The sequence below is a fragment of the Lagenorhynchus albirostris genome, chromosome 20 (genome assembly GCF_949774975.1).
Source record: "Lagenorhynchus albirostris chromosome 20, mLagAlb1.1, whole genome shotgun sequence".
Taxonomy (NCBI): Eukaryota; Metazoa; Chordata; class Mammalia; order Artiodactyla; family Delphinidae; genus Lagenorhynchus; species Lagenorhynchus albirostris.
Genome location: NC_083114.1, coordinates 1,581,865 through 1,609,736, shown reverse-complemented (window position 1 = coordinate 1,609,736; position 27,872 = coordinate 1,581,865). Strand labels below are relative to the sequence as shown.

Below are 27,872 nucleotides of genomic sequence, written 5' to 3'. Positions count from 1 at the left end.
CCACCAGGGAAGCCCTAGAATTTTTATACCTAGGTTCATGAGGAATATTGATCTGTTTTTCTTTCCTTGTAATGTCTGTGTCTGGCTTTGCTATCAGGGTAATGAATGCCTCATAAAGTGAGCTGGGAAGTACTAGTTCTTCAACTTTCTGGAAGAGTTTATGTACAGTTAGCATTATTTCCCCCTTAAATGTTTGGTAGAATTCACCATTGAGGTCTTACTCATTTTTCCATCTTCAGCACCTAGTGCACAAAAAAATGCTCAAGTGCTTGAAGATCCAACAAGTTCTCCCAACCCTGGTTTTCAAACATCAAAAATTCAAAACAAGTTCCTTACAGCCCACAAGAACAGCTAAAAAGAAACAAAAACAAGGGCTGTGGTCATAAATTAGGGATTTAACAGAACCCCATCATCAGGACTACCTGCACTAGACACAGCCAAGGCATTGCAATGCCACAGGGAGGCACTTAAAGGCATGACTGTGCTCCCTGGCGGAACAGAATCTCCCCTGTGCCAGGTTTCCCGTCTGCACTCCACGACCAAGGAGAGTTTTGTCACAGTGCTTGCAATCAGTTCAAGAAATTTAAATGGATGCTACATCCATTGCAAATTACTTTCTTACAAAGTTACACTTTCCTCCCTCAGTAGAAGATGTCATTACGCAGCACATGCAGTTAAGTCACATGCAGTTAACCCCTCCGTCCAGCAAGTCTATCGGCGCCATTTTTTCCAACAGCATCTGCTCACTTCATGTCTCTGTGTCACGTTTCGGTAATTCTCAAAGTATTTCAAACTTTTTCATTATTATTATATTTTTTATGGTGATCTGTGATCACTGATCTTTGATGCAAAAAGATTACAACCCACTGAAGGCTCAGGTGATGGTTAGCATTTTTTAGCAATAAAGTATTTTAAATTAAGGTATGTACAATGTTTTTTAATACATAATGCTATTGCACACTTAACAGACTACAGTATAGTGTAAACATAACTTTTATATGTGGTGGGAAACCAAAAATCCATGTGACTCACTTTACTGTGATATTGGCTTTGGCAGGGGTGTGGAACCCAACACGCTATCTCCAAGGCCTGTCTGTGTGTGAAACCTTTTCAATTCAAACACAACTTTAGGTTCTGTATCCCTGACTCATCAGTTATTCCAGGTTACATGTAACTCTCAGCACTGCCCCATTTGCACACCTTGTAGTGTTTGTAAATTTTGTAAAATGTCACCTTTTAACACATACCAATCCAGCCTCTTGGCTGGATACAATTCTGTTAATAAATTACTGAGTTCTCTGAGTAAAAGGCAGTAAACAGCCTCAAAATACATTCACTGGTATTTGAAATGGCAGATCTGCCTAAGCACTGGGCTGGGATTCCCCAGCCCTGGACAGCTTCTGGTAAGAAATGTGATGGCAGTCACAGACTGGGACTGGAAAGAAGGGAGGAAAATAAATCATCATCACTTAGCACGTGGAGTATTAAACTATCAGTTCACAGGATAAAAAGTAAGAGACACAGTGGGAACCGCTGAGATCGAATCCAGAGCACCTGGGATTCGACGGGGCTGGGACCCCGGGTGTGGCTCGGAGGAGCTCCCACCTACCTCTTAGCCGAGGCTGGAGACTTGGCCACGATCACTGCATTTCTGTAATCCGGGATCTGTGACAGAGGAGAGGGTGGGGATTACTGCCATGTCTCCACAAGGCTATTCACACCAGTACCTGGTAACTGATAAAAATGAACATTCCAACAGACTCAAAAGTGTCATCTGGTCACTTCAAAGTTTTCCAAAAAGACAAAAAGTTCAAAGTAAATTTCCTCTTTAGAAGATGAAGAAACGCCTACCTAGGAATAAAAAAAATTATTATCAAGGCATGACTCTCATAGACTTATTTTAAGAAAAAAGTAGGGTTAATCAGTAATTAGCTCATATCTATGTGGCAGCAAAGGTGTTTTTATGAAGTCAACAGGAAGTACTCTCATGAATCCCAGTTACATGTAATTTCACAGGGCAAGGATGACATTCATCGAATCTGAATTCAAGGCACCTGTTGAATTCCAAATAAGTGCGGTCCAAACAAATAACTACTTAATGTGTCTCTGTCACAGCATAATGAAGAAACCAATTTGTTAAAGGAATCAGCCCGCCTAGCACTGCTTCATAAAGATATTAAGAGCCCTTAAGAAAATAAGCAAAATATCAGTCTACTTTGGAGTTCTTTAAACATTTGAAGTGATCTGTACTAGGATAATTACAGTTGAAGATACACCCATTACCAACTTCTGAGAGTTTAGAAGACAGAACTACTTTTTTTTTTTTGCGGTACGCGGGCCTCTCACTGTTGTGGCCTCTCCCGTTGCGGAGCACAGGCTCCGGACGCGCAGGCTCAGCGGCCATGGCTCACGGGCCCAGTCGCTCTGCGGCATGTGGGATCTTCCCAGATCAGGGCACGAACCCACGTCCCCTGCATCGGCAGGCGGACTCTCAACCACTGCACCACCAGGGAAGCCTGACAGAACTACTTTCTTTTTTTTTTTAATTTATTTATTTTTTAAATTTTTGGTTGTATTGGGTCTTCATCGCGGTGCACGGGCTTCTCATTGCGGTGGCTTCTCTTGTGGCGGAGCACGGGCTCTAGGCGCGTGGGCTTCAGTAGTTGTGGCGCGCGGGCTTAGCTGCTCCGCGGCATGTGGGATCCTCCTGGCCCAGGGCTTGAACCCGTGTCCCCTGCATCGGCAGGCGGACTCCCAACCACTGCGCCACCAGGGAAGCCCAGAACTACTTTTAAGCTGAGCAGCAGTTTGTTGTTTCTGATTTCATCTTGGCAATATTTTCAAATTATGTTCTTAAAATCTAATCATTTCATTAAATTATATTATTTCATTCAAATATATCCCCACTGATTTCTCACAATTACGCTGGATCAATGAATTTTAATATAAGCACTTAATAACATCTAGCACCTTGTACAATACCTAGTACATGGGAAGCACTAAAATAATCAATATTTAGTAAACAAAAAAACCAATTAGTTTGAACAAGGCTCTATGATAGATATGTCCATATGGATAAGAAATCTCTACATCTGATCCATCTATACACATAAAAAGCCTAACTTATCCAACATTATCAGGGAGTAAGGTAGCAAAAAGTATTTTCATTTAGGCGTTTTCCTTATTTTTGCTGGAAGTCTTTCTAAACTGCTTTATGCACTTCTTTGCCTCATCAAACATCACCAAACAGCACCAAACCCAGCCAAGAGAAAAAATAACAAATGAAGAAACAGTTAATAGAGCAAAGAAAAAGAAACTTTAAAAGAAAGGACTCTTTAATAAAAACAGGTCTATTTTCTCCTCAGAAGTCAAAACAGGAAATCATACGCATAAAGAAAGAACAAGTTGTTATGAAAATGAACCAAAAAGAAATCTAGACGGTGGAAGTTATTATGGTGCAAATAAGAAACTCAGCTGGCTTGAAGGGCAGGAGGGACACAGCTGAAAAAAAAACCATGGGTGAGATTAAGCCATGGAATTTTCCCACCAGGCAGCATGTAAGAATGCAAAACTTGAAAAAAAATTTAAAAAGTTAAACAATATACAGACTAGATCCAAGATTTTCAACTTCTAACAGTTCCCAAAGAAAGGAATGAAAAAATAGAAGGGATGAAATACTCAAACTATAGCAAACAAAATTCATAGAGAATGAAAGGGACCCACTGAGCATCTAGTGAGGTGAATGGAAAAAAGATCCACCTGGACACATTGTGCTGAAATTTCAAAACCACAGCAAAAAGATAAAACACTGTTTTACATGGGGAATTCTGTCCAAGTGTAAATGAATACAGCCCCTTCAGACAATTGCGATTTTTGTAATATCTATTAAAATATGAAAAATGTAGATACTTTTCAATTAAGCAATTCCACTTCCTAATATAGCTCAGAAAAACACTTGCGTAAGTACTCAAAAGGGCAGGTACCAGAATTTTCAATGCAACATGACTTAAATATATTTTGAAAATAAAACATTTCACTTAAAAGAGTGAAAAATTAAAACAACCTAATATCCAAGCAAGAGGGAAATGGTTGAAAAAACTGCAGCTCATTTAAACTTGTGCTTTAAACATCTCAACAGGTAGTATTTAAATTTAAATTAATTAAACTTAAATAAAATGAAGGATTCCATTCTCCAGTCACAGCAGGCACATTTCAAGGACTCAACAGGTACGTGTGGCTGCCATTCTGACAGCAGATAGAACATTTACACCATCATAGAATGATGATGATGTACTATGTAGCAATCATGAAGAAGTAATCCTATATAGCTGAACATGGAAAGACCTCCAGACACCAGCACAGGAAAGGAAACAAAGTTACAGAACAACACAAACAATATATCAATGTGTTTTTTTGTATTTTTTGTATTTTTTTTTTCAAAAAGCCCCCACAAATCAATTTCTGTAACTAGGTGTACAGAAATGGGAGGTAAATCAGAGGCAAAGGTCTGAGAGGATTCAGGACACTACGCAGGCTGGTAACCAGGGTGAGCCCTGCAGAGGGCCTGGGCCCAGGCTGGTGGTCCAGGGAAGCTGCTTGTTTCATCACTTCTGTCAGAATTTCCCTAACTGCCACTGTAAACGTAAGTTTTCATTTTTCACATTTTCGAAGATTATTCTTATTGATCTTATCAAGTGGAGGGGAAAACACACCACATGTCATGCAAGTCTGACTTCCAAACCCTGTAGTAATTTCCCCGGAACCATTAAGGGAAAACATCACCAGGGCCACTGTGGGACCACAGAGAATCAAATTGCCTGACACCCACACTCCTTTGCTACACCCCTGCCTGTGTCCCTGGTTTTCCATTTCTTGCCAGATCTCATTTCTCTGACAGTGAGAGTGAACTGGTATAAAGACACTAAGAAGAACACAGGGGGGAATAAAGCAACTCAAGAATCAGAAACAGGATCACTTTATAAGTTCCTATTTTAAAAACTGATGGGATGGAATCTCTCGATACACCACAAAAGTACACTTGGTAGCCTCCCCTCTTCCTAATTTCCTTAAAAAACCCTGGTGCAGACCAATGATTACTAGTACTATCACTATAATACTTAGTCATTTTTTTTAAAAACAAACACTATACTGAATCAATACCCAAACCTCTTTTGGGTTATATTTTATTATGTCTACAACTTGGATGTCTTACACTCAGTGCTGCCTTACAGCCGCTGTCAGCCCAACAGCAGCCGCACTGTGTGCTTTCACCCCTTCGCGTGCATGAAGGTGGCCACGGTGTTCCTATGTCCTCCATTCACATGAATCACAGGCACTGTTGGTTCTCTCCGGGCCAGGCTTAACTGCCATTTAAAATGTCGCCAGAGGGCTTCCCTGGTGGCACAGTGGTTGAGAGTCCGCCTGCCGATGCAGGGGACACGGGTTCGTGCCCCGGTCTGGGAAGATCCCACATGCCGTGGAGCGGCTGGGCCCATGAGCCATGGCCGCTGAGCCTGCGCGTCCGGAGCCTGTGCTCCGCAACGGGAGAGACCACAGCAGCGAGAGGCCCGCGTACAGCAAAAACAAAAAAACAAACAAACAAAAAAATGTCGCCAGGAAAAATAAATAAATAAAATAAAATAAAATGTCGCCAGAAAGAGCTCACTATGATTCAGCATTAAAATGACGAGTTACCATGCACGCAGAAAGACACAGGAAGAGGGCAGCACGATGTAAATTTCATATTCATGAATCAAAGGGTCATCACTGGAGGAATGACCACAGTTCCATATTTTCTTGCAAGGCAACAATCAAATGCTTTCTGGGACCTACGAAAGGAAGACTCCCTGCCAGGAGGTGAAGCTGTGGAAGGACTAAATCTGAAAAGGATGCTTAACGCATGCACAGCAACACGCCAAGGCTGGAGAACAGTTTCCAGACAATGAGCACCCATTAGCTGAACGCCCACTTTTGGCAGAAAGTGCTCAAATTCCCTTGACAACCCAAGAAAAACAGAGGGTGAGCCGTCAAAGAGGATGACATCAGTGTCAAAGCTTGCAGAATAGAGCCACCAGGTGACACGAAGGCAATGCCTCACAGCAGGACTGGCAGCGCTGCCTTCTTTCTTGATGACATGAATGACATAAACCTTAACTGACGGCAACTTAGATTCAGTAAAATATGGTGAATCTACCCCCTGCCTGAGAAACTCTAATGCATGAAAACAAAAGGCATAAAGCAAGTACATATACTATAAAAAAGTAAACAGTGAGCTCCCATATAGTGTCTCATTTTCTATAGGCTGTTTTAATTTACCTCTATGAATGAAGAACAGAGAATTTAAAACTAAAACACTTGAGGTTACCACTGTTAGCTCACCGTCAGAAACAAGGACCCCACTTCCCATATCTGCTGAACCATGAGCAGTTTAAGAGGGTTCAGGTCCGACTTCTTTTCAACAATGAAACCTAAGACGGGATTCTTCAAGTGGCAGGCAGCCTTGCACCAAGGCAGACGCCTACATGAAGGGCAATGACCTTGCCCTGACCTCTGGATCAGCGCCAAGGGTGCTGTGACCTTGACTCACCAGGCCCACAGGGGCCTCTCAAGAGTCACTCTTGCCATGTACGTCTCTAGATGTCAGCACACAGCACTCCTGGTGTCTTGAGAGGAAACATCCCCCAGACCAAAAGATGAACATTAGCCTATAAAAGTGCACACCGAGGACTTCCCTGGTGGCGCAGTGGTTAAGAATCCTCCTGCTAATGCAGGGGACACGGGTTCGAACCCTGGTCCGGGAAGATCCCACATGCTGCGGAGCAACTAAGCCCGTGCGCCGCAACTACTGAGCCCGTGCTTGAGAGCCGGCGAGCCACAACTACTGAGCCTGTGTGCTGCAACTACTGAAGCCCACGTGCTGCAACTACTGAAGCCCACGCACCTAGAGCCCGTACTTTGCAACAAGGGAAGCCACCTCAATGAGAAGCCCACGCACCGCAATGAAGACCTCTCGCCGCAACTAGAGAAAGCCTGTGCGTGGCAACGAAGACCCAACGCAGCCAAAAAAATAAATTGATAACATAAATAAATTTAAAAAAAAAAGTGTATACCGACTGCTCTATTTCTTCCAAAACTAGAGGCATCACTGAGATGGCTCTTCCCGGGACCATGCTGTGTGAAGCCCAGCCTTGCCCTCACGCTCCTCCCTGTGCCCGGGCCCTTTTCCTCCTGTGAGGACAGGAGCTGTGCTCTTGCACGCTTTCTCTCTCAACTGAGAATCATATTCAAGTAAATTACATCCATATTGTTTTTTGAATGTATTAGAGTTTGTATGTTTCTTGTGCATAACTTTAAAAAAACAAGTAGAATATTTTCTAGTGTTCCCTTTCAAAAATACTTCAACCCATTTTCACTACTGAGGGCCTACGTTAGTTACTGGAGGATGGGGAAGGCCTGTACTCTTGACAGAAAGAAACTGCTCAGAAATCTACAAACTGCTCTCTTTTAAATACTGTTAAAAGCGTTCTCTGGAAAAGTTATTAAAGAGACAATTCACGTGAGGAAAAGAGTTCCTAAAAAAGCAAAATAGCTAAGTGCATCATAAGTTAACATTTAAAAAGGCTTCTTAAATAATGAGTCACAAAAGTGCTATTATATCCAAGAATAACAAATGTAACTATATTAAAATTACGTATGTTTGATTTGCCCCAGGAACACTAGTGATTCAAAATGAGAAGAATCAATCACTGTAATATATCACATTAATAAAATGAAGGAGGGCTTCCCTGGTGGCGCAGTGGTTGAGAGTCTGCCTACCGACGCAGGGGACATGGGTTTGTGCCCTGGTCCTGGAAGATCCCACAGGCCGCGGAGCGGCTAGGCCCGTGAGCCATGGCCGCTGAGCCTGTGCATCCGGAGCCTGTGCTCCGCAACGGGAGAGGCCACAGCAGTGAGGGGCCCGCGTACCGCAAAAAATAGATAAATAAATAAAATGAAGGAAAAGAATCCACGTGACCATCTCAAATGATGCAGAAGAAGCATCTGATAAATCCAACACCCTTTCATGATAAAAACAGAAAACTAGGAATAGAATACAAGGGCACTTCCTCAACATAATAAAAGGCATTAATGAAAAACCTACAGCTCACATCAGACTTGACAGTGAAAGGCTGAAAGCGTTCCACCTAGGATCAGGAACAAGACACAGATGCCCACATTCAACACTGCTACTCAACACTGTACTGGAAGTTCTAGCCACAGCTATCAGACAAGAAAAACAGGTTCCCAAGTTAGAAAGGAAGAGGTCAAACTGTGTCCATTCACACACCATATGATCTTACATGTAGAAAACCCTAGAGAATCCACATACAACACAAAACACTATTAGAGCTAATACATGAGTCCAGCAAAGGTGCAGGATCAACACACAAAAGTCAGTTTCATTTCTATTCACCAGCAGTGAACAATCCAAAAGGAACAACTCCATTTACAACAGAGCCAAAAAGTAAAACACCTGGGAATAAATTTAACCAAGGAAATTGAGAGAAAGATGAAACAAGATTCAGGATAGTGGTTCCCTTGGGCGGAAGGAGGCAGGGGGATGGGACACAAAAGGACTACATGTGTGGACGTAAGTTACTATGATGATGCTAGTTTTCTTGTTGGGTGGTAGGATCACAGATGCCGACGACTACAGGTGCATGGACGAAGATAAGGCAGGAAGAGGGACACATAAAAGAGGCCCAGGACCACCCATGTACCAATGATGACAGTGAGATATTTGTCACAATCACGACTAGGTGACTCTAGGCACCTGCGATGCAAAAGAAAAAAAAGCAATTTTAACAGCTTAGCAAAAGAAATAAATTGCAGATTAAGAATTTAAAAATACACCGAATTCAGTACTTTGTGACCACCTAGAGGGGTGGGATAGGGAGGGTGGAAGGGAGACGCAAGAGGGAGGAGATATGGGAACATATGTACATGTATAGCTAGCACATCATTGTAAAGCGATTATACTACAGTAAAGATGTTAAAAAAAAAACACAGGCACGCGAAAAAAAAAAAAAAAACACAATGGTGTGTTAGTTTCAGGTGTACAGCAGGGTGATTCCGTTATGCATATACAGGTATCTATTGTTTTTCAAATTCTTTAATTGGGAGCTTGGGATTGACATATACACACTACTGTATTTAAAATAGATAACCAACAAGGACCTACTGTATAGCACAGGGCACTCTGCTCAGTATTCTGTAATAATCTAAATGGGAAAAGAATTTCAGACTGAAAAAAAAAAAACAAACACTGAATTACATTTATAAAGTAAATAGTACTTTAAGCAGAATACATCAAGTTTTAATCCTTCATGGACAGCCCAAGGAAATGGAAATGCATCTTTCAACCTTAAACAGAATGTTAAAAAGTTTGAGCTAGCTCACCTCTTCTTGAATATACTGTAATAAGAAGGGAGATGCTCTTAAATTATCAACAGGAATATTGAAGAAGCCCTGAATTTCCTTCTGGTGTAAATCCATAGTAATAAGATGAGTCAAACCTTTGAAAATAAAGCAGACACAAACACACAAATAATTTCATAACCAGTTGCACTGTATGAATAAGTACTACATAAAACAAGATACCATATATAATAAATTACTATTAAAAATTGCTCTCATCAAAAACTCAGTGTCTTTATTTCTCAGATTTTTTTTTAGTACAATGAGATTATGAGATAAAAGAAAATATAAATATTGGTCTCTGCCCCCCGGTTCCCAGCACAGAGCTCCTAAAACCCTTGCCATTCCCTCAGTGCTAAGAGCACCAGGGGCATCTCTTATTCTAATATCTGGTCTTTGACCCCACCTCTGACACAGAGCTCCTGAAAGCCTTATGAATTCCTTAGTTATAAGAGTACCAAGAGTATCTTTTGTTCTAATGAGGCGACCCAGGATGGGCTCCGGGATGGGGGCCGGTCACCACGATTTTCAGGCTCCCCACCCCCACTCTCGAGATGGGGGACGGGCTGGAAATGGAGCTAATGAACGAGCATGCCCTTGTGAGGACACCCCCATAAAGTCCCAACAGCACGGACTTCAGGGAGCTTCCAGGCAGGTGCACACGGGCATAAGCCCCTCCCCATACCCTGCCCCACGCACCTCTTCCACCCAGATGCCCACCTGAATCCTTTATCATGTCGTTTTATAATAAACCAGTGAACAGTAAGAGAACAGTGTTCCCGAGTTCTGTGAGGAGTTCTAGTAAATTAATCGAACCCAAGAGGAGGTCATGAGAACCTCTGATTTATAGCCAACTGGTCAGCACAGGTGACAACCTGGACTTGCAGTGAGCGTCTGGGGGGGTCAGGGGAGCAGGCACGTCGGACTGAGCCCTTAACCCGTGGGATCTGACGCCATCTCCAGGTACACAGTGTCAGAGTGGAACTGTACGACACCCAGCTGGTGCCCTGGAGAATTGCAAGGTGTGGGGAAAACGCCTACACATTTGGTGACAGAGGTGAAGTGTTCCCTGCGAGGAGTAAAGGAAACTCAGAGGAGGTGGGGAACTGGGTTTCCCCCCTCAGAAGGGAAAGACTGGGTGGCTTTTCTTACACAGAGATGCATGGTTTTCACATCAATTTAAAGTCTTAAAACAGCCAAGATCATAGCAATGAAGAAATGTCTGACAATTCTATGAGAGTGGATTTCATCTCCCCGAAGTCTTTTCAATAGGCATGACAAAGCCATATTAAGACAAGTATTTGTCTTAATATATTAAGACAAACTGCACAGGCCTGTCTGTAATTCGAAAAAATGAAGAATCTTCATCCCATTGGCTCCTTAAAGGATATTTGAAATGGAAATATATATATATATATATAAACATACATATAATTCAACTGGAAAATTTTTTTGAAGCACAACTTGCCCAAATGAACAGGAAAGCGGGCCTGGTGGCCCCCCAGGAGCAAGCCTAGGGGGGAAGGGCAGGCCTGCTCCCTCCAGCAGAGTCTCAACTGGGTGTGCTCTTCAGGTTGCTGGGGTTCAGGTTTATTCATTTTTTGTTTTGGTTTTGCCTTCTTTGAAATGCTACAGTAGAAAATTTATTCTGCAGTAAGTGTCTGTGTTAAAATGTAGTGATATGGGGACCTTTATTCTTTTCTCTCTGTGCAAACGCTCTGTGACATGTGCCTTCTATAATCATACACACACACACAGGCACACCCGTGCACGTGGGTGCAGATGTGCGTGCGCGCGCGCACACACACACACACACACACACACACACACACAGAGTAACAACTCTGAAGATTATTTAGAAACAAGGAGGAGACACTTAGGATGTTACCTAAAAATGCACAACACGAAATAATTTGTATGGTCTGCAAAGTATGCCAGTGTGTACTGGGAAAGGGAAGAGACGAAAATAAAAATAGTTGCTGTGTTATTAGAGTTGTTGATTCCAAATGCCTTCTTCCCCGTTAAAAACAACCTAAAATATGACTGTAACTTGTCATTTCAATATTAATTTTTTTAAGCAAAGAATTTAGGAAAAAATAAGTTGTTCTCATCAGCTTTGTGTTTAGGGAGTTGGGAACAGGAGAGAACTCTCTCTAATTACAAATTAGCCATCTTAAAGCTGTACCACTATTTCTACTCTGTTCAACATTCTAATTTAGTTAAGACAATGCTTTACAATTTCTCAGGTAAAAATAAAACTCCCAGACCCCCAATAAACCGTCAAATATCTGCCTTTCTTACCAGCTTTGCACATCATGGAAGCTAGCAGTTTAGAAACAATAGAGCCTCTCTTTCTCATCTTGCACTGTTTGCTGTAAGGAAAGTAGGGGATCACGCCGATGATGCTTTTGGCACAGGAGGTCTTACACGCGTACACCATGATAAGGAGCTCCATGATGGTGGTGTTCACATCCCTGGAACCCAAGGACAGAAACCAGCAAGGAGAAACGTCATATACACGATAACCTCTCTTGGTTCCAACTAAGCGTTAGCCATGTGTCACGCCCGCCTCGACAGAGACAGGCTCTAGACACAAAAAAGAAACCACATCCCTCTCTTCTAGGGCCTCCATCAGCCGCCCCCATGCTGCCTCTCAGCCGATGACCCTACTTCCTCTTCCACTGAGAAAAGCACTGTCAGAAAAGAGCCCAGGGCCCCCACTGCCACATGCGCGTGCAGCCCCCAAGTCTGCCTGCCCCGAGCCATTAGCCAGAGACGAACTTTCCACACCAAAGTCACTCTAAAATCAGCCCTCCCGTGACGCAGGGATCCCATCCCCCCTGCCCACTGAAGCAGGGCTCCAGCAATCCCCCTGGCCACCCCATCACTGTGTCACTCTCCCCTGCTCATACTGATGGGCCATTTCTCCCATTAACAGCAGCTCAGGCCACTTTCCCCACTGCCCCATTTCTTGGCTCCCCTGGGCAGCACATCTCAAGACGGTCGTCCGCACTTGCTTCCAACTCATCTCTCTCATCCTCTCCCACACACGCTTCGATCCAGGTCACAGATGACCTCCACGTGGCCAAGGCCAATGCTGGGTTCTCACTCCGCCTCTCTCCATCCTCGCCCTGACACACTCCATCACTCCCCCACCGCTCCCCTCCCGCCCCGCTTCGTTTCCTCTGCTGCTTGCTCTCCTCCCCAGCTTCCTGCCCTGACACCTGATCATTTGTCCTCTTCTCCTCTCTCCTCCCTCATCCCTCGCTCGGGCTTCTCATCCAATTTCAGAGCTTTGTAAATGCTGGGGACTCAAATTTATAGCTCCAGCCCAGGCTTCTCAAGTCCAGACTAACCAATTCAGCTGCTTCTTGCCAATTCCACTAGAAAGTCTTGTTAAGACATCTCAAAACGTACCCCAAACTGAACTGCTCTTCGACCGGCAAAGCCTGCCTCGTCATAAACCTCTGCCATCTCAGCTGACGGCAACACTGCTCCTGCAGTTTACTCAGGACAAAACCCCCAGAGGCGTCCTTAACTGCTCTCCTGTCCACAGTGACAGCAATCCACCACTCCACTGCTGCCCTGGGGCCGAGCCTCGACCCCCCCCAGTGACAGCCCCCCCCCCGCAGTCCCTCTGCAGCCCACCCTCTGCACAGCATCCAGCTGGAGCTTAAAGTCAAAGGCAGATCATGCACTCTGCTCAGGAGCCAGCGATGGTTTCCCGCAGACGCCAAGGCCCTGCAACAGCTCCCGAGGCCCCTTCAGGGTCTGGCCCCCGCCAGCTCTGCCCTGCACTCCTCCTCCGTGCCCTCCCCTCATGCCAGTCCTCACGCCGACCTGAGGGCCTTCGCCTCAGGGCTCCCTGCTCCTGCCTGGAGTGCCCTCGTCGCCAGCTGGCACCTTCTTCCAGTGTTGGTCAGATGTCACCTCCCCAGCCTGCCCTCTCTCCATCCTTTACCATCGTCACGTCCGACTCCTTGCCAGGCTGTTTTGGTTTGGTCTACTTATTCATTATGTTACCTGCATGTCCTAGAACACAGGCTCCATGAGGACAAAGGATCTGTGAACTATTTTAATCCTTCGCGCATCTCACACACCTGTAACAGCGGCTGGCCCATAACAGACATTCAGTAAATGTCTGAATGAGCGACTGCATGCAAGAGTGAGGGAAACACGGAACATTTGCGTGAGTAGGTTCTCTGTTGATACCAAACAACAAGCCTGACATGGGAAGAGTTAAAGTCGCCTTTCAGAAAGCATTCTGTGCCGGGGGTAAGAGTAGGGGAACCAACAGCAGATGTAAAGTTACACCAAGGTCCCAAACTATACTCCCAGGAACACCATTTTTCTGTGAACTGGTACAAGGCTTTCCATCACTAAATTCAAATAATAACTTGTCTGAATTACAGGAAAAGTTAAGTTAATGAACAGAATTTTCTTAATTTAAAATTTTTCTTATACTTTTAGTGCCTACCACCAGTCTACACTAAGACAAGGTACAAGGTGTATCTGACGACACCAAATCTCAGTGTTAACTGTTTCTTAAAGAACACAATATCTAAGCTTTCTGCAACCTGGACAAGACAAGCCTATGGCACAGTCTGGAGCACTCCAAAATGAGGCATGTAGAGAAAATTAAGGGAATGGTTTTTTGTTTTGCGGTACGCGGGCCTCTCACTGTTGTGGCCTCTCCCGTTGCGGAGCACAGGCTCCGGACGTGCAGGCTTAGCGGCCATGGCTCATGGGCCCAGCCGCTCTGCGGCATGTGGGATCTTCCCGGACCGGGGCACGAACCCATGTCCCCTGCATCGGCAGGTGGACTCTCAACCACTGCGCCACCAGGGAAGCCAAGGGAATGGTTTTGGCTAGAGGAATAAGAAACTGACGAGAGGCAGGGGCAGAATGAAAAGAGTATCGAAATGTCCAAAAATAAATGTAAAGGAAGGAATGAATGAATGAATGGAAAGAAATGGAAGGTATAAAGTACTGCAAACACCCGGGAGCCAGAAGGACGTCAGCTGTTCTGCGCTCTGCACTTTCCCCTCCTTGATGAGGGCGTGGGCATGGAGAGCGCTCTACCAGCCTGGCGTCTGGCCTGGGAAAGAGAGAGGCAGCAGGGGCAGCACGAACTCTCGTCCTCACAGCCCAGCCCTGCTGAGGGTCCTAAGCGGACGGAAGACATGAAGCCAGGGCCCCGCCGCAAAGGCCCCCTGCAAAGGCCCGCACACTTGCGCTCCAGGACGATGGGATGCAGTGACAGGGCACCTTCGCTCCTCCTGCCAGAGGAGTCAGGTGGCTTTGAGATTTCATCCCCATGAACCAAAGACCAGGACAGAGATGTTCAAACTTTAGGTGAAAGGTCATGTGTTCCAAGTCTAAATTCTCCCAAAGTTTGGCTCATCTTCACTTTCTTTGGTATTTACTTTACATGTAACCACAAATTTAGCTTGCGGCAATTTTTGGAATCTCTAGGCTAAAAACTGTTGCACTACACAAACCGATTTCTAGACATTATTAAAAATTGTACTGAGTTAAAAATTTCATCTATAGAGGCCTTGAGGGACACCTGTGGACAGAGTGGCATTTGATCGAAGAGTGGTGCAGACACCCTCGCTGCACTGAATCTTCTATCCCCAGCGTACACATTTGTGACCTCAACAATTTCCAGAACACGCAGCTATCAAATGTCACAGGAGACAGGAACACACATGCCTTCAACACACCATCTATCTTCTCAGCTCCTTTAATTTATGCAACAGGACAGTACGTTTAAATTATCTGCAGGAAAAGCTTTAAGAACCCCAAGTAAGCAAATTCCTCTCCTCTCGCCTGTTTTCTTTTTTGGAACTAGAAGAGCTTCCCTACAAATTTTATGAAATTCCGGCTACTGAGAGCAAACGTATCGTTAAGCGCCTCCACCCCAAAACTTGGTTATTCCCACCCTTGAGAACACTGAAAGAACACAAAAAACGTCAGCAGCTATGTCAGAAAAATTAGCAGAGTGAGATCATGGCAATTTTAAAACAATCGTAATTCTCCCTGTCTAGGCAATTCTCATTATTCTAAACATTCATGCCCAAACAGAGACCAGAAAGCAACATTTCTGTTGGATAAGGTACTCACTTTGAAACAGTTTGGATGATGAAAACATCTTTCCCCCTCACAGACTCTTGAATTTGTACTCTTGTTTCTGGCAGGAAAAGGGGAAAAGAGAAGAAGGGTGAACAAGGCACATAACTTTAAAAAACGCACAAAAAAACCCCTGCAGCATTCCCCAATATTGTAAAATATGGAAACTGGAACTGTTTCAACACTCACTAGGTTTTCAGTTCTATGAAGGATAACGAACACAGTTCGATTAATCACACCTTTTAAACATGTTAAGTTATACGACATGCTTAAGAAGGAATCACACTTGTCACTTAAAACAAGAAAATATCCCCTCCTCACTTCCTATACATAAACAGCGAGTGCTGGGGCTGCTCTGAGCCCCGTATCCTTACAGGAAATGATAGACTCATTCATTCAACCAGAAACAATTAAGAACCTATGAGGCACAAACGTTAGAATAACATTGTGAAAGTAAAGATAAATAAGGCCCAGTATCCCTACTCTCAAAAAACTTGTGATCAGCCACAAGGAAACAATTAGACAAATCCAGAGTGGGAAATTCCACAAGACAAACTCTTCAAAACGTCAGTGCTGTGGGGAAAAAAAAGAAAAGGTGAAGGGACTGCCCTAGTCTAGAAGAGAATAAAGAGATATAAAAAACACCTCACTTGGGCTTCCCTGGTGGCGCAGTGGTTGGGAGTCCGCCTGCCGATGCGAGGGACACGGGTTCATGCCCCGGTCCGGGAAGATCCCACATGCCGCGGAGCAGCTGGGCCCGTGAGCCATGGCCGCTGAGCCTGCGCATCCGGAGCCTGTGCTCCGCAACGGGAGAGGCCACAGCGGTGGGAGGCCCGCGTACAGCAAAAACAAACAAACAAACAACAACAACAACAAAAAAAAAAACACCTCACTTGAACCAAGAATCCTGGTTTAAAAAACAAACAAAAGGGACTTCCCTGGCGGCTCAGTGGTTAAGAATCCGCCTACCAATGCAGGGGACACGGGTTTGAGCCCTGGTCCAGGAAGATCCCACATGCCGTGGAGCAACTAAGCCCGTGCGCCACAACTACTGAGCCTGCGCTCTAGAGCCCGCAAGCCACAACTACTGAGCCCACGTGCCACAACTACTGAGCCTGTGCTTCTACAGCTTGCAAGCCACAACTACTGAGCCCATGTGCCTAGAGCCTGCGCTCCGCAACAAGAGGAGAGAAGCCACCGCAATGAGAAGCCTGCACACCGCAACAAAGACCCCACGCAGCCAAAAATAAAAAAACAAATAAATTTATAAAAACAAAAACAAAAACCAGCTAGGACAACTAGGAAAATTAGAACGTACATTAGCTATTAGATGATACAGAATTATCATTAATCTCTTTAATGTGACAATGGTAGCGTATCTACATGGGAGAAAGTCCTCCTTAGGAGACACATGGTCAAGTATTCAGGGGTTAAGTGTCAATGTCTGCAACTCAGTTCCAAATGGTCCCACAAACACACATGCATACAGCAAAGTGTCACCTGCTGAAACTGGGTGGTACTCATTCATATGGGTATCCATGGCACTACTCTTTCACATTTTTTACAGGTTTGAACATTTTCATTAGAAATGTTGGAAAAAATAGAGTACATGTTTACAAAAAAGTGTGGCACCATGGAAAGAAAACGAGCTTTAGAGACAGGGAGATTGAGCTTTGAATCCCGACTCTGTTCCCTCTGGGGCCTTAATCCTAACGTCACCCCTGAACTCAGTTCCTCAGTACCTGGTAATGGTAAGGACTCTAGAGACGTTAGTTCCCTGCTTCCTTCCCCTCGTTCATGAACCCGGAGGGTGGACAGGCTCCTCCTGAGTCTTCCGCCACCAGCCTCCCTCAGCCCCCCTTCTACACTAGACAAAGGACTTCATCCAATTCCTTTAGCAGCAAAATCTTCTCCAAACTCCCTGTATATTTCCCTCAATTATACTTTTTTCCCACTGAAGCCACATGGGGGATATTGGGAGACAGGGAAGAGGAGGCAGTAATGAAGAAATAAATAGGGGAAGAGGAAATTTGTGCCTTTTCATCTAAGTGTCTTGTAAGTTCTCTAATATTTAAGTATTAGACAAAATCCTGCAGTGGAAAAGGAGAGGGAACCAGTGTTTACTGAGTGCCTACTATGTGACAAAAACTGTGTTAGGCACACAAATTATCCCACTTAATCCTCAGAACAGCCCGAATTATTTGCAGTTTAGACAGCTAAAATAACTTGCCAAGGAGAAGTTGTCTGACTCTCACACCTATGCAGGTCATCTGTCGCTCCTGCTAGAATAACTTCAAACATCCGCCATTTCTACAGAAAGTACAAAGGCTAAATAACATGTGATTTTCACAACTTGAGGTGTTTATGCAACATCATAAATCAGTTAGCAAAAAGCACTTCCTGACATGACATCATGGAGTCTAGCCCAAGGCAGTGCAGGTTGGGGAAAAGAACACCCACCACCTGATACTGTGGCTACACAGGGCATACACCCCCCGCCTAAGGGGACGGATTCAACCAAGCGCTGCGCTTATGCTTCCTTCAGGTGAACAGCTTGTTCACGCACCCACGCAGTTATCGGATGACGTCTAAGGACTAGACTTTAAGCCCCCAGATGTGACTGCCCCAGAATTCCCTATCGAACTGGTATTAGTGGGAACACCGCGCTCGCCCACCTTGCCTGCCTGTCTTCCTGCTGGCAGAACTAACTGGACACTGAGGCCGACGGTTTCAGCTACGGAGGATGGGGGACTGGGCCAGCACGGCATGTACCACAAAAAGGCCACCGTCACGAAAGCACAGGATCACTCACCTCTGTCAGGCTCCTGGTAAACTTGCACTTTGCCCATCTCCACCCCCAGCCGCCTAGAGAAGAGAAAGACGGAAAACGCTGAAAAAGTAACAGAACAGATGCAACCACTTTACTATTAAGGATGATTTAGAAATTGATAAAAATAAAACAAATGTTTTAAAATAGAGGTATTCCTATTACGAGATTTAAAGTGGACGTAGAATTGTTCGGTCACCTAACTCATCACATCCCCATCCTATGCCAACCCAAGAAGGCCTCTCAACGCTGTCCTGGTTCTCCAGGGTCCTGGGCTCCCTAAGACAGAACAACCTGCCCTTGCCTCTCCGTTCTCCCCGCTTTACCACCATCGGAAGTGATCCTGTTTGTTTGTTTGGCTGACTCGCTTCTTGCCTGGCCCCTCTACTAAAGAAGGGAGGGTTCTGACTGGCTTCTTCACTGTTACTCCCCAGTATCTAGATCAAGGTCTGGTACACAGTAGGGGTTCAATATTTATTTAATAAATAACTAAAATTATACTGAACTGTAATCTATAAAGTATCTTCATATAATATATACCCTTCATTGTTCTTTATACTCAAATAATTCTATACATATGTAGCACCTAACACAATCTCTGGCACTCAGGAGTCACTCAATAAATGTCTGCTGAAAGAACGTGTAGGAGTGACAACAGTTTACAAGAAGGTGAGCCTTTAATACACAGATGATGAGCAGCTTAACTATAAAATATCTGCTTTCAAATTTAACAATCAGTGCCAATCCGTTTATCAAATGTAAAACACCACGTAATGAGTACAGATTTTAATACTATGATTATACTCACTCAGCGATCTTCTTTGAAAGCTCCATACATGATGAATTAGAATTTGCCGAAAACAACACCAGACCCCCTTTGGTTATGTTCATCTTGGCTTCTGATTCAGGTGGCGCCACACAAAACATCAAAACCTTCTTGGTTTTCCAATTCTCAGAGCCTGGAAAGATACAAAATATATTAAGAACTGTCATGTGATATGAAATACACCAGAAAACTTTTTAATAGCAAGTGACTTAAGCTGAAGGAAATTAGTTTTTACCATGATGGAGTCTTTTATATTAAACATGTATATAGACAAATAGAAAGTCTATTGAGTTTTAGGGTCCCAAATTTATGGAAAGATGCTATCACATGACTCAATTATTTTCATGACCACTGGGAATAAATGATAAACTTACAAGAAAGGTGGAGCTGAAGAGCTCAGTGTTTTACTGTTTGCTGCTTAAAGTCAATTACGACAACCTCCTTTTAGTCTCTGACAACAAAATTCCTCCTGGATTAACACACAGAAAAATGGCAAAGCCATTAGCAAGGACAAGGACTGACTGATCCTTAACAATGAATAAAAAACCCGTCCACGCCCAGCTTTCCTTGTAATGCCTGTTCACCATGAAACCTCCCCCTGGCCTTGCAGCTGCCCCAGGTCCTGTCTAAGCCTGACCTTGTCATCTGCATTTTTCCTCAACTGGAACACAAGGTTGACCAGGTAACAATAACCTTGAAGGAAAGTGACTCAGCCATGCAACTGACCAGCAGCAGGGCACAGACAGAAAGAGCCTGGCCTGGGCTTCCCTGGTGGCGCAGTGGTTGAGAGTTCGCCTGCCGATGCAGGGGACACAGGTTCGTGCCCCAGTCCGGGAGGATCCCACATGCCACGGAGTGGCTGGGCCCGTGAGCCATGGCCGCTGAGCCTGCGTGTCCGGAGCCTGTGCTCCGCAACAGGAGAGGCCACAACAGTGAGAGGCCCGCGTGCCACAAAAAAAAAAAAAAAAGAAAGAAAAGAAAGAGCCTGTCCTACAGGTCATCAGAACCCTCCATGCTCTCCTCCTCCTCTGGGCACTCTCTGGGCTGAGTGTCCTTACGGAGAAAGGCAGGCACGGGTTAGATGCAGGAGCAACAATCCACTAGGCCTTCGGGGACAGAGGCGCCTTCCCAGCAAGCCCACTGCATTTCCCCAGTCATATGTTTACGTGGGTGGCTCTGGGAAGGCTGGTGGACAGGAGCAAAAGGCTGAAGCCAATTATCTTATTTGTTATTCTTAACTTTTTTTTTTTTGCGGTACGCAGGCCTCTCACTATTGTGGCCTCTCCCATTACGGAGCACAGGCTCTGGACGCGCAGGCTCAGCAGCCATGGCTCACGGGCCCAGCCGCTCCACGGCATGTGGGATCCTCCCGGACCGGGGCACGAACCCGTGTCCCCTGCATCAGCAGGCAGACTCCCAACCACTGCACCACCAGGGAAGCCCCTATTCTTAACTTTTAATTACACAATAAACAAATACATTCTCCTTGTAAAAAAAACTGAAACGAGGGTTTAGGCTAATGTCACTAGCTCCGATCCCAGGCTCCTTCCCACCCACGTCCTTGGACCTGACAGTTCTTATTATTAGTTTGAAAGAGATACCATCAGGCTGTTACACGTTCACACATGTGATCCCCATAAAAAATACATATAAAAAATCATTTCTAACATAAAGAGGGATCATCGTACAAATCTACTCATAATCTGCTTTTTTAAAAAGCAATATATTTTAAGATCCCAGGTAGAAAGTACAGACCCATCACGTCCTTTTTAACTGCTGCCAGTGTTCCCTGGTGCAGGCACGCCACACTCAGCAGGTCACCAACCCAAAGAGGCCTCCTTATGCATGTGTGTCTCTCTCTGCAGTAACCGCCAGTGGGGGCCAGTGGGTCACTCACGGTCCCCCACGCAGGCTAGGAGAGCACATTTCCTCCTCAGAGGCATCGCTCAATGGGAAACACAGGCCACCCCAATGCACTTGACCTAAAGCCTATGAATTACAAACAGAAATGTATGAACAGCTGGCCAAGGCCCTAAGGAGACCAAGAAGGACCATTGGTGGGTACCGTGGAAAGTGGCTTTGGAGCAGGGATCAGCAAAGTACAGCCCACGGGCCAAAACAGGTTATTTCTGTAAATAAAACTGTATTGGAACACAGCCATGCTCACTGGAACACAGCCATGCTCACTGTCAACAAGCTGTCTGTGGATGCAGTGGTAGAGTTAAGTATGGGCTGCAAAGCCTAAAATATTACCTGGCCCTCTACAGAAAAAGTGTGCCGAGCCAGCTTTACAGCATAGCGTGGGGCAGGGTGACTGGTGCAAAGGAAAGAAATAATATTTAACCATCAACACTCAGAATCGGAGGAGATCCTAGGTGTCTTCTAACACCACCTCTCAACTCTTCTATGCCTGTGTTTAGGAACAGAGTCTGGAAAAGGAAACCACAACAAAAATAAAACTCATTCTCCTGTACTTATGAATACAGGCTTTGGAGTCAAACCCAGGTTTGCATCTCAGCTCCTACTTCCCCGTAACTCACTGTGAGGCCTCGCATAAATTAGTCACTCTCAGCTTCCGCCCCCTCATCCATGCAACTGCGAATACTGACCTTACAGGGTCACTGTAAGATTAGTTCCTGTACGGCACTTAACACAGTGCCCCACATACAGGATACGCATGGTAAATGGAAGCTCTGATGAGTCAACTTGTTAATATTTTGGTTATCTACCGAACGAGTACATAATATGCATGGGATGGCCACTTTTCTACATCCCCTAACCTTCAAATTAAGAAGCTTCTTAAAGGACAACAGTGTTCTTGAGAGGACGTTCTTGAGAGAACACTGAGAATCAAACTATCTGAGGGGAAGGAAGAGATCTTGGAAGTAACTCAGTCCATCTCTAGGACTCCTACCAAGGAGCCACTCCAGATACCTGAACAGCCCCGGGCCTGATGCCCACATCCTGAGGGTCCAGCCTTAGAACACGCAGATTCCTCTCCCAGGAGCCTCCCCATCCTGAGCCTTGTCCTTTCTTTGAAGATTTACGGGAAACCCCAAATTCCTTCTCCCCAGGGCAGTCCTCAACCTATCTCAAGATGGCTCTCTTGCCTCTGTGTATTCTCTTTTCCTGGAACCTTTCATTAATGGTCATGGTTTAAATGTCCTTCATCACTGACTATGGTCTCTAGGGTTTCAGTCTCCAGATACCAGGTTTCAATAATGGAAACCTAACCTAAGACCTCAAAATGGCACAGGCTGGGAGTCCCTTTGGAAAGTCATCAGTATAGTCATGTTCTGTGACTACCCATCTCACAAGTCGGTCAAACAATAAAACTAGTTGCTAGTTTTAGTTCTCCTTTTCCTATTGGAAATTCAAGTTGTGCTCTTTACCAAGCTTTAAGAAAAGAGTTTTAAAGATTCTCCTCGTAAACAAGATAGTCACCAGCATGGGGCTGGCAGAAGGCTCATTACTACAAGGCTATAGTGTGAAATGGAGAGTAAAGAGAACATTCCCATTTTCCCCCATAAACTACAGTTGCCTTTACCTTTATCCTAAATTCACTCTAGAATGTGTGAGAATTATATACAACACATGAAACCACAGCCTTTTCAGAGAACCTCAGAACCTTACGAAAAGTCTCATGAAGGAAACCACTCTGAAAGACCACTCGCTTTGCAAGTGCTGGCAGTCCTTTCAAAACGACTCATGCACATCTCAGATGAGTAAGGCTGGCAGCAAAGTGGGTTGCTTTCCATCTAGCGCGTCTGCTGACGGCTGGAGTCACAGTGTGAAGACCTGACCTGCCTCCCCTGGTTACCAGCTACGAGTCCTTGGCCTTCCCCTTCCTGACAGCAGAGATACATGCTCGGTTAAAAACAGCTTCCCTAAAAAAAAAAAAAAAAAAAAACAGCTTCCCTCACCAGAACTTAAGGTCCAGGACAGCAGAGATTTTTTCCACTATTATTTTCTCTGCCGTACACCCAGGGCCTAGAATAGTACCTGGCAGAGGGAGAGGCTTAACAAATGTTCGTCAAATAACAAATGTTTGTGGAATAAAGCCTGACCTCACTGAGTTGCAATGATTAACACATGGAGTTGAAAGAAGTCTGCAAACTAAAAGGTGTCAGAAAGTATAAAGAATTATTATTTTTATTAGTGATGTACCTCACTCAAAGAAAATTTGCTTTTTGGGAGTCAGTATTGAAGAGAATTAGAAGGGTGAAGCCTAGATGTAATTAATCCTCCAGGCCTCTATGACCCCAGGCACCTGGCTATCTCTTCATCAGACTGTTTTCTTTCTGCTAAATACCATTTTCTGAGCCCTCTGAATTCTTATGACAACTCAATAAAGCAGGTACTACAAGTCCCCTTTGAGACACGGGATAAGTGACGCTTGAAGATGAAGACACCTCCTCAAGGCTGCCCACCCGGAAGCAGCAGACAGTCTCCCAACACCACGGAGAGTGACCTGACACCCCGCATTTCAGGGGGCAAGCCCGACAAACACCCAGATTTAGAAAAATGTGCGTAGTAAACACGCCTTGTTTGGAAAACAATTTATATCACGTGTCAAAGAAAGAACACATAACTCTGATTCAGTATTTCCCCTTTGCAGAATTTATCTTACGGAAAGGAAAAGCTCAATGACGGTCACTGCATGGTTTTTCTAAGAGGAGGAACACTGAACATACGCAAAAGTTACATAATGGGGTAATTAAGTAAAACTCTGAATATACATTCAATACAATAAAAACGGTAAATATCCGGGACTGTACGAAAGTGCTTACGTTAAGTAAGAGCAGAACTGCATCTCCTCCAACCCAAGCTGGGTAATAACGGTACAGACGAGGTCGGGATAGGAATACGGACAAGAAGGGTAGGACTTCGTGGGGTTCAGTAATGTGGGTGAATCACTTACATTTGTGCATGGAACAGTTTTAAACATTATAAATCACATTTTCTCATACCCCAAATCCCCATCCCGAATTTCCCATTCCTTGCAAAAGCTAAACACCCAAACCGCGTCAATATTAATAAAAGGTGGTAAAAGTCGGTATCATCACTGTGCAGTACTGCTGGAAACCATTTAAAAGCAGAAAAAAGCCTTAGAGCTACATCCCTGTCCTCACTCAAGCTCCGCGGGGCAACAGAAAGGCCCGCGCCGCAAGGCCAGCCCAGCACCGCCAGGGATGTCAGTCTGCGCGTGAGGCTGGGCTTCCGCCCGCAGCTGCAGGTCCCGTAACGGCCGGACGGGCCGCGCGCCAAGCCCGCGGACGCCTACGAACCGGACCGGACTGAGGGCTGCGCGCGGCCGGGTCCCCGCCGAGCCCCCCGCCCCTGCACCTGTGCCCCGCAGGGCCGGCCCGCCGGCCGCGCCACCACCGTCGCCGGCTCCCGCCCGCCTACCTGGCCCCGACCCCAGCCCCGGCCCCGCCGCAGCCTCCGCTGCCGAATGAGGAAAGCGCCGGAGCACCGGCGGCCTCTCCAAGAGCAAAATGGCGACTCAAACCCGAGAACTGCGTCCGCAGCGACTGCGACGCCTGTGGGCGGGGCCGCTCCAGGGGGCGGGGCCGATAGAGGGGGCGGGGCACGCGGGGCGGGGCCTCGGGAGGGACCATCCGTGTGAGGGGCGGGGCAGGGAAGGCGCCCACAGAGGGGAGGCGCGGGGCCTTCTAGTCTAGCTGGTATACACCAGGCCGGACGAGGGGCGGGGCCATGGGCGCGGCGAGGCCACGAGTGGGGCGGGGCTGACTGGAGGGGTGGGGCCAGGCTGGGCGAGGGGTGGGGCCAGGCTGGGCGAGGGGCGGGGAGAGGGGCGGGGAGGGTGGGGCTGAGCCTCGAGAACCCGAGGGCGGACTTTTTTTTTTAAAACAAATTTATTTATTTATTTTTGGATGCGTTGGGTCTTCGTTGCTGCGCGCGGACTTTCTCTAGTTGCGGTGAGTGGGGGCTACTCTTCCTTGTGGTGCGCGGGCTTCTCATTGCGGTGGCTTGTCTGTTGCGGAGCACGGGCTTTAGGCATGCTGGCTCAGTAGTTGTGGCTCTCCGGCTCTAGAGCGTAGGCTCAGTGGTTGTGGCGCACGGGCTTAGTTGCTCCGCGGCATGTGGGATCTTCCCAGACCAGAGCTTGAACCCGTGTCCCCTGCATTGGCAGGCGGATTCTTAACCACTGTGCCACCAGGGAAGCCCGCGACTGCGGACTTTGATGTCTGGAATTACAAATGTCTGGGTTCAAGTCTTTACTGGCCTGTAACTTTGGGCAATGTCGCTTCACCTCCCTGAGCCTCAATTTCCTCAGCTGAAAAATGGAGATGATAGTAGCACCCATCTCAGGGGTTGCTGTGAGGATTCAGTAAAATAACACCTACGGAGCTTCCAAAACAGTTTCTGGTGCATAGTAAACCCTCAGTTGTTATTATTACTATTATTTGCTTTGTTGCTCTTTCTTCTTTTATCACAAAGTAAGGAATTGGTGCTTGCCTGAATTCCTTATATTTAAGTATGTTTAATATATATATAAAACATAATAATAGAAACACGTATGGAGCACTTACCATGTGTCAGGCCAAGTGCTTAACCTATATTAACTGTAACTTATTTAATCCTCACAGAACTATGAGGTAGGTGTTATTATTATCTCCATTTTAATAGTTGTGGGAACTGACACCCTGACGTTAAGTATCAATAACTTGCCTAAGGACAAACAAACATGGACAAGAACTTCAACCCAGGCAGTCTGGCATCACGGTCTGCACTAAGCTAGACCCTATACCACATCGCAGCTCCAGTTCTGCTTTGGATTTTTCACTAGAGTGAGGCTTGAAATCGTTCGTGAGAGGTGGCACGGCTAGCTAGAAGCGGCCCGACTCAAATGGAGTCATTTAAGATATTTCCTTTGCCTGACAGCTTCACGGGGTCATACCTCTGTGAAGAACAAGCCCCGTGAGCCCACAGACAGATTCGGGTACAAAACTGAATGCCCTTACTTCGGTAAGTGGACTTTGGTTTCACCCACTGCTTTTGCGCAGACCCAACCCTGACGCACCCGACCTCCTGGCTTCAACCTGCGTTGGCTCCACCCAGCACCCCAGGTTGCACGTGACTGGACCTGACCAATCAGGGCCACTCATCCCTCTCAGCTCGCTGATTCGCTCCAAGGACAGGCCGCTGAGCCAATGGGAGCCCAGAAGACGCAATCTCGCACCGCAGTGGGCTACGGAGCCCGTGAATTCCTTCCCTCCACCCACTGAAGCCAGGGGCCTGCGTGTTGTCCCCTTGCTTACTCCTCGTTGTTCTTTCCCACCAGCCTGTTTCTCCATCCCTGAACTGTAGGGCACGTACACATGCTGTTCCTGCCTCCAGGAATGCTTTTCCTCCTGCTGCCCTCACCCCTCATTAACTCCTACTTAAACGTCTAAGCACAATTGTCATTTTTAAGCCTTCTCTAAACCACTCCCCTTCTCAAAAAAAAAAAAAGTACTTTTCCTTCGTTAGGCTTATCATGATCGCTAATTATGTGTTTATGTGGATGGTCATTTTATAAATATCCCCACCCCCGCCCCTATAGACTATAAGCCCCTACGGGCAGGTCCTTTGTCTCTTTTGCTGATCCCTGTTTGCAGGTACCCAGCACAGTACCTGGCACAAGTGTGGTACTCAAGAAATGTCGGTACCATGGGTGATCTCAGAATTACCCCCCACCATGGAAAGGAGGAGGGCAGTAGCACAGAATTGTATAGTATTTTCACCACACAGGGACAATATTCCTGATAATTTAAAAATCGTCTCTGCTGAGCCAGTATGAGCTAGCTCCCACATACCATGCTCCCAGCATTTGGCAATGAAATTGTTAGTTTCTCAATCAATCAGTTTCTCCTCATTGGAGGCACTTAGCTTACAGTTTCCCTTGCTCTATTACACCAGATGCCACTTCTCCATCCACTTTCAATTCTCCAAAGACTCTTTTGAAATCCTCCGTAGGCTGATGTCTCATCTCCCTTCCTCTTTATCCTTGGGGTTTAGGCCATGGGAGTGAGCCATGGTGGACATCCAGCCCAGATGACCCACTGGTGGCTGCAGCCCCAGTCACTACCTGACTGCAACTCTGTGAGAGACCCCAAATGAGAGCCACCCAGCTGAGCCCAATCAAACCACAGAAGATTGAGAGATAATAATAAATATTTGTATTAAGGTGCTGAGTTTGGAGATATCTTGATACACATCTATGGGTAATGAGCAAGAAAGGAACAAAACCAGAATCTAAAGACTGGGGTCAGTTTCACTCTAATGCGGTTGTGGTTAGCCTATTGCTAAGCTTGATAATCGCCTGTCCACTTGGAGGTTTACAGGGTCTGCATATCATGGAAGTGCTCAGTTTGCCTGTACCACCTCATTGACCATATTCAAGGGCCAAACTGCTGCACATAGAATATGAATCAAGACACCTGATCCTAAGACATTTCCCTTCAACCTTTTTTTAAAGGAAGGAAAAGCATCTTTGCTATAGTTTTTTTTTTTTTCTTTCCTGCGGTACGCGGGCCTCTCACCGTTGTGGCCTCTCCGGTTGCGGAGCACAGGCTCCGGACGCGCAGGCTCAGCGGCCATGGCTCACGGGCCCAGCCGCTCCAC

The 27,872-nt window shown here is 45.8% G+C and overlaps 1 protein-coding gene and 1 long non-coding RNA gene across 11 annotated transcripts in view; one reads left to right on the top strand and one right to left on the bottom strand.

Moving 5' to 3' along the window:
• Positions 1–24,731, bottom strand: part of PRPSAP2 (phosphoribosyl pyrophosphate synthetase associated protein 2) — a 39,844-nt gene extending 15,113 nt beyond the window's left edge. For 3 of the 10 annotated variants that reach the window (XR_009537769.1, XM_060135629.1, XM_060135630.1), the window contains exons 1-8: positions 24,032–24,565; positions 19,616–19,710; positions 19,224–19,374; positions 18,401–18,453; positions 15,583–15,649; positions 11,758–11,930; positions 9,439–9,554; positions 1,610–1,665 (exon numbers count right to left, since the gene is read on the bottom strand). Coding sequence is in view for 9 of the 10 variants with exons in the window: in XM_060135629.1 (XP_059991612.1) it covers positions 1,610–1,665; positions 9,439–9,554; positions 11,758–11,930; positions 15,583–15,649; positions 18,401–18,453; positions 19,224–19,342 (584 nt within the window). In the remaining variant the exon portion in view is untranslated. Of the gene's footprint in view, positions 1–1,609; positions 1,666–9,438; positions 9,555–11,757; positions 11,931–15,582; positions 15,650–18,400; positions 18,479–19,223; positions 19,375–19,615; positions 19,711–20,996; positions 21,195–21,494; positions 21,514–24,031; positions 24,566–24,650 lie in introns of those variants that run through there. The other 7 variants (XM_060135635.1, XM_060135638.1, XM_060135634.1 and 4 more) reach the window with 6 other exon arrangements.
• A 338-nt stretch (positions 24,732–25,069) lies between these two features.
• Positions 25,070–27,437, top strand: LOC132511662 (uncharacterized). Its single transcript, XR_009537680.1, has 3 exons — positions 25,070–25,183; positions 26,151–26,234; positions 27,267–27,437. It is a non-coding gene; the product is annotated as an uncharacterized LOC132511662 (long non-coding RNA).
• Positions 27,438–27,872: the final 435 nt, after the last annotated feature.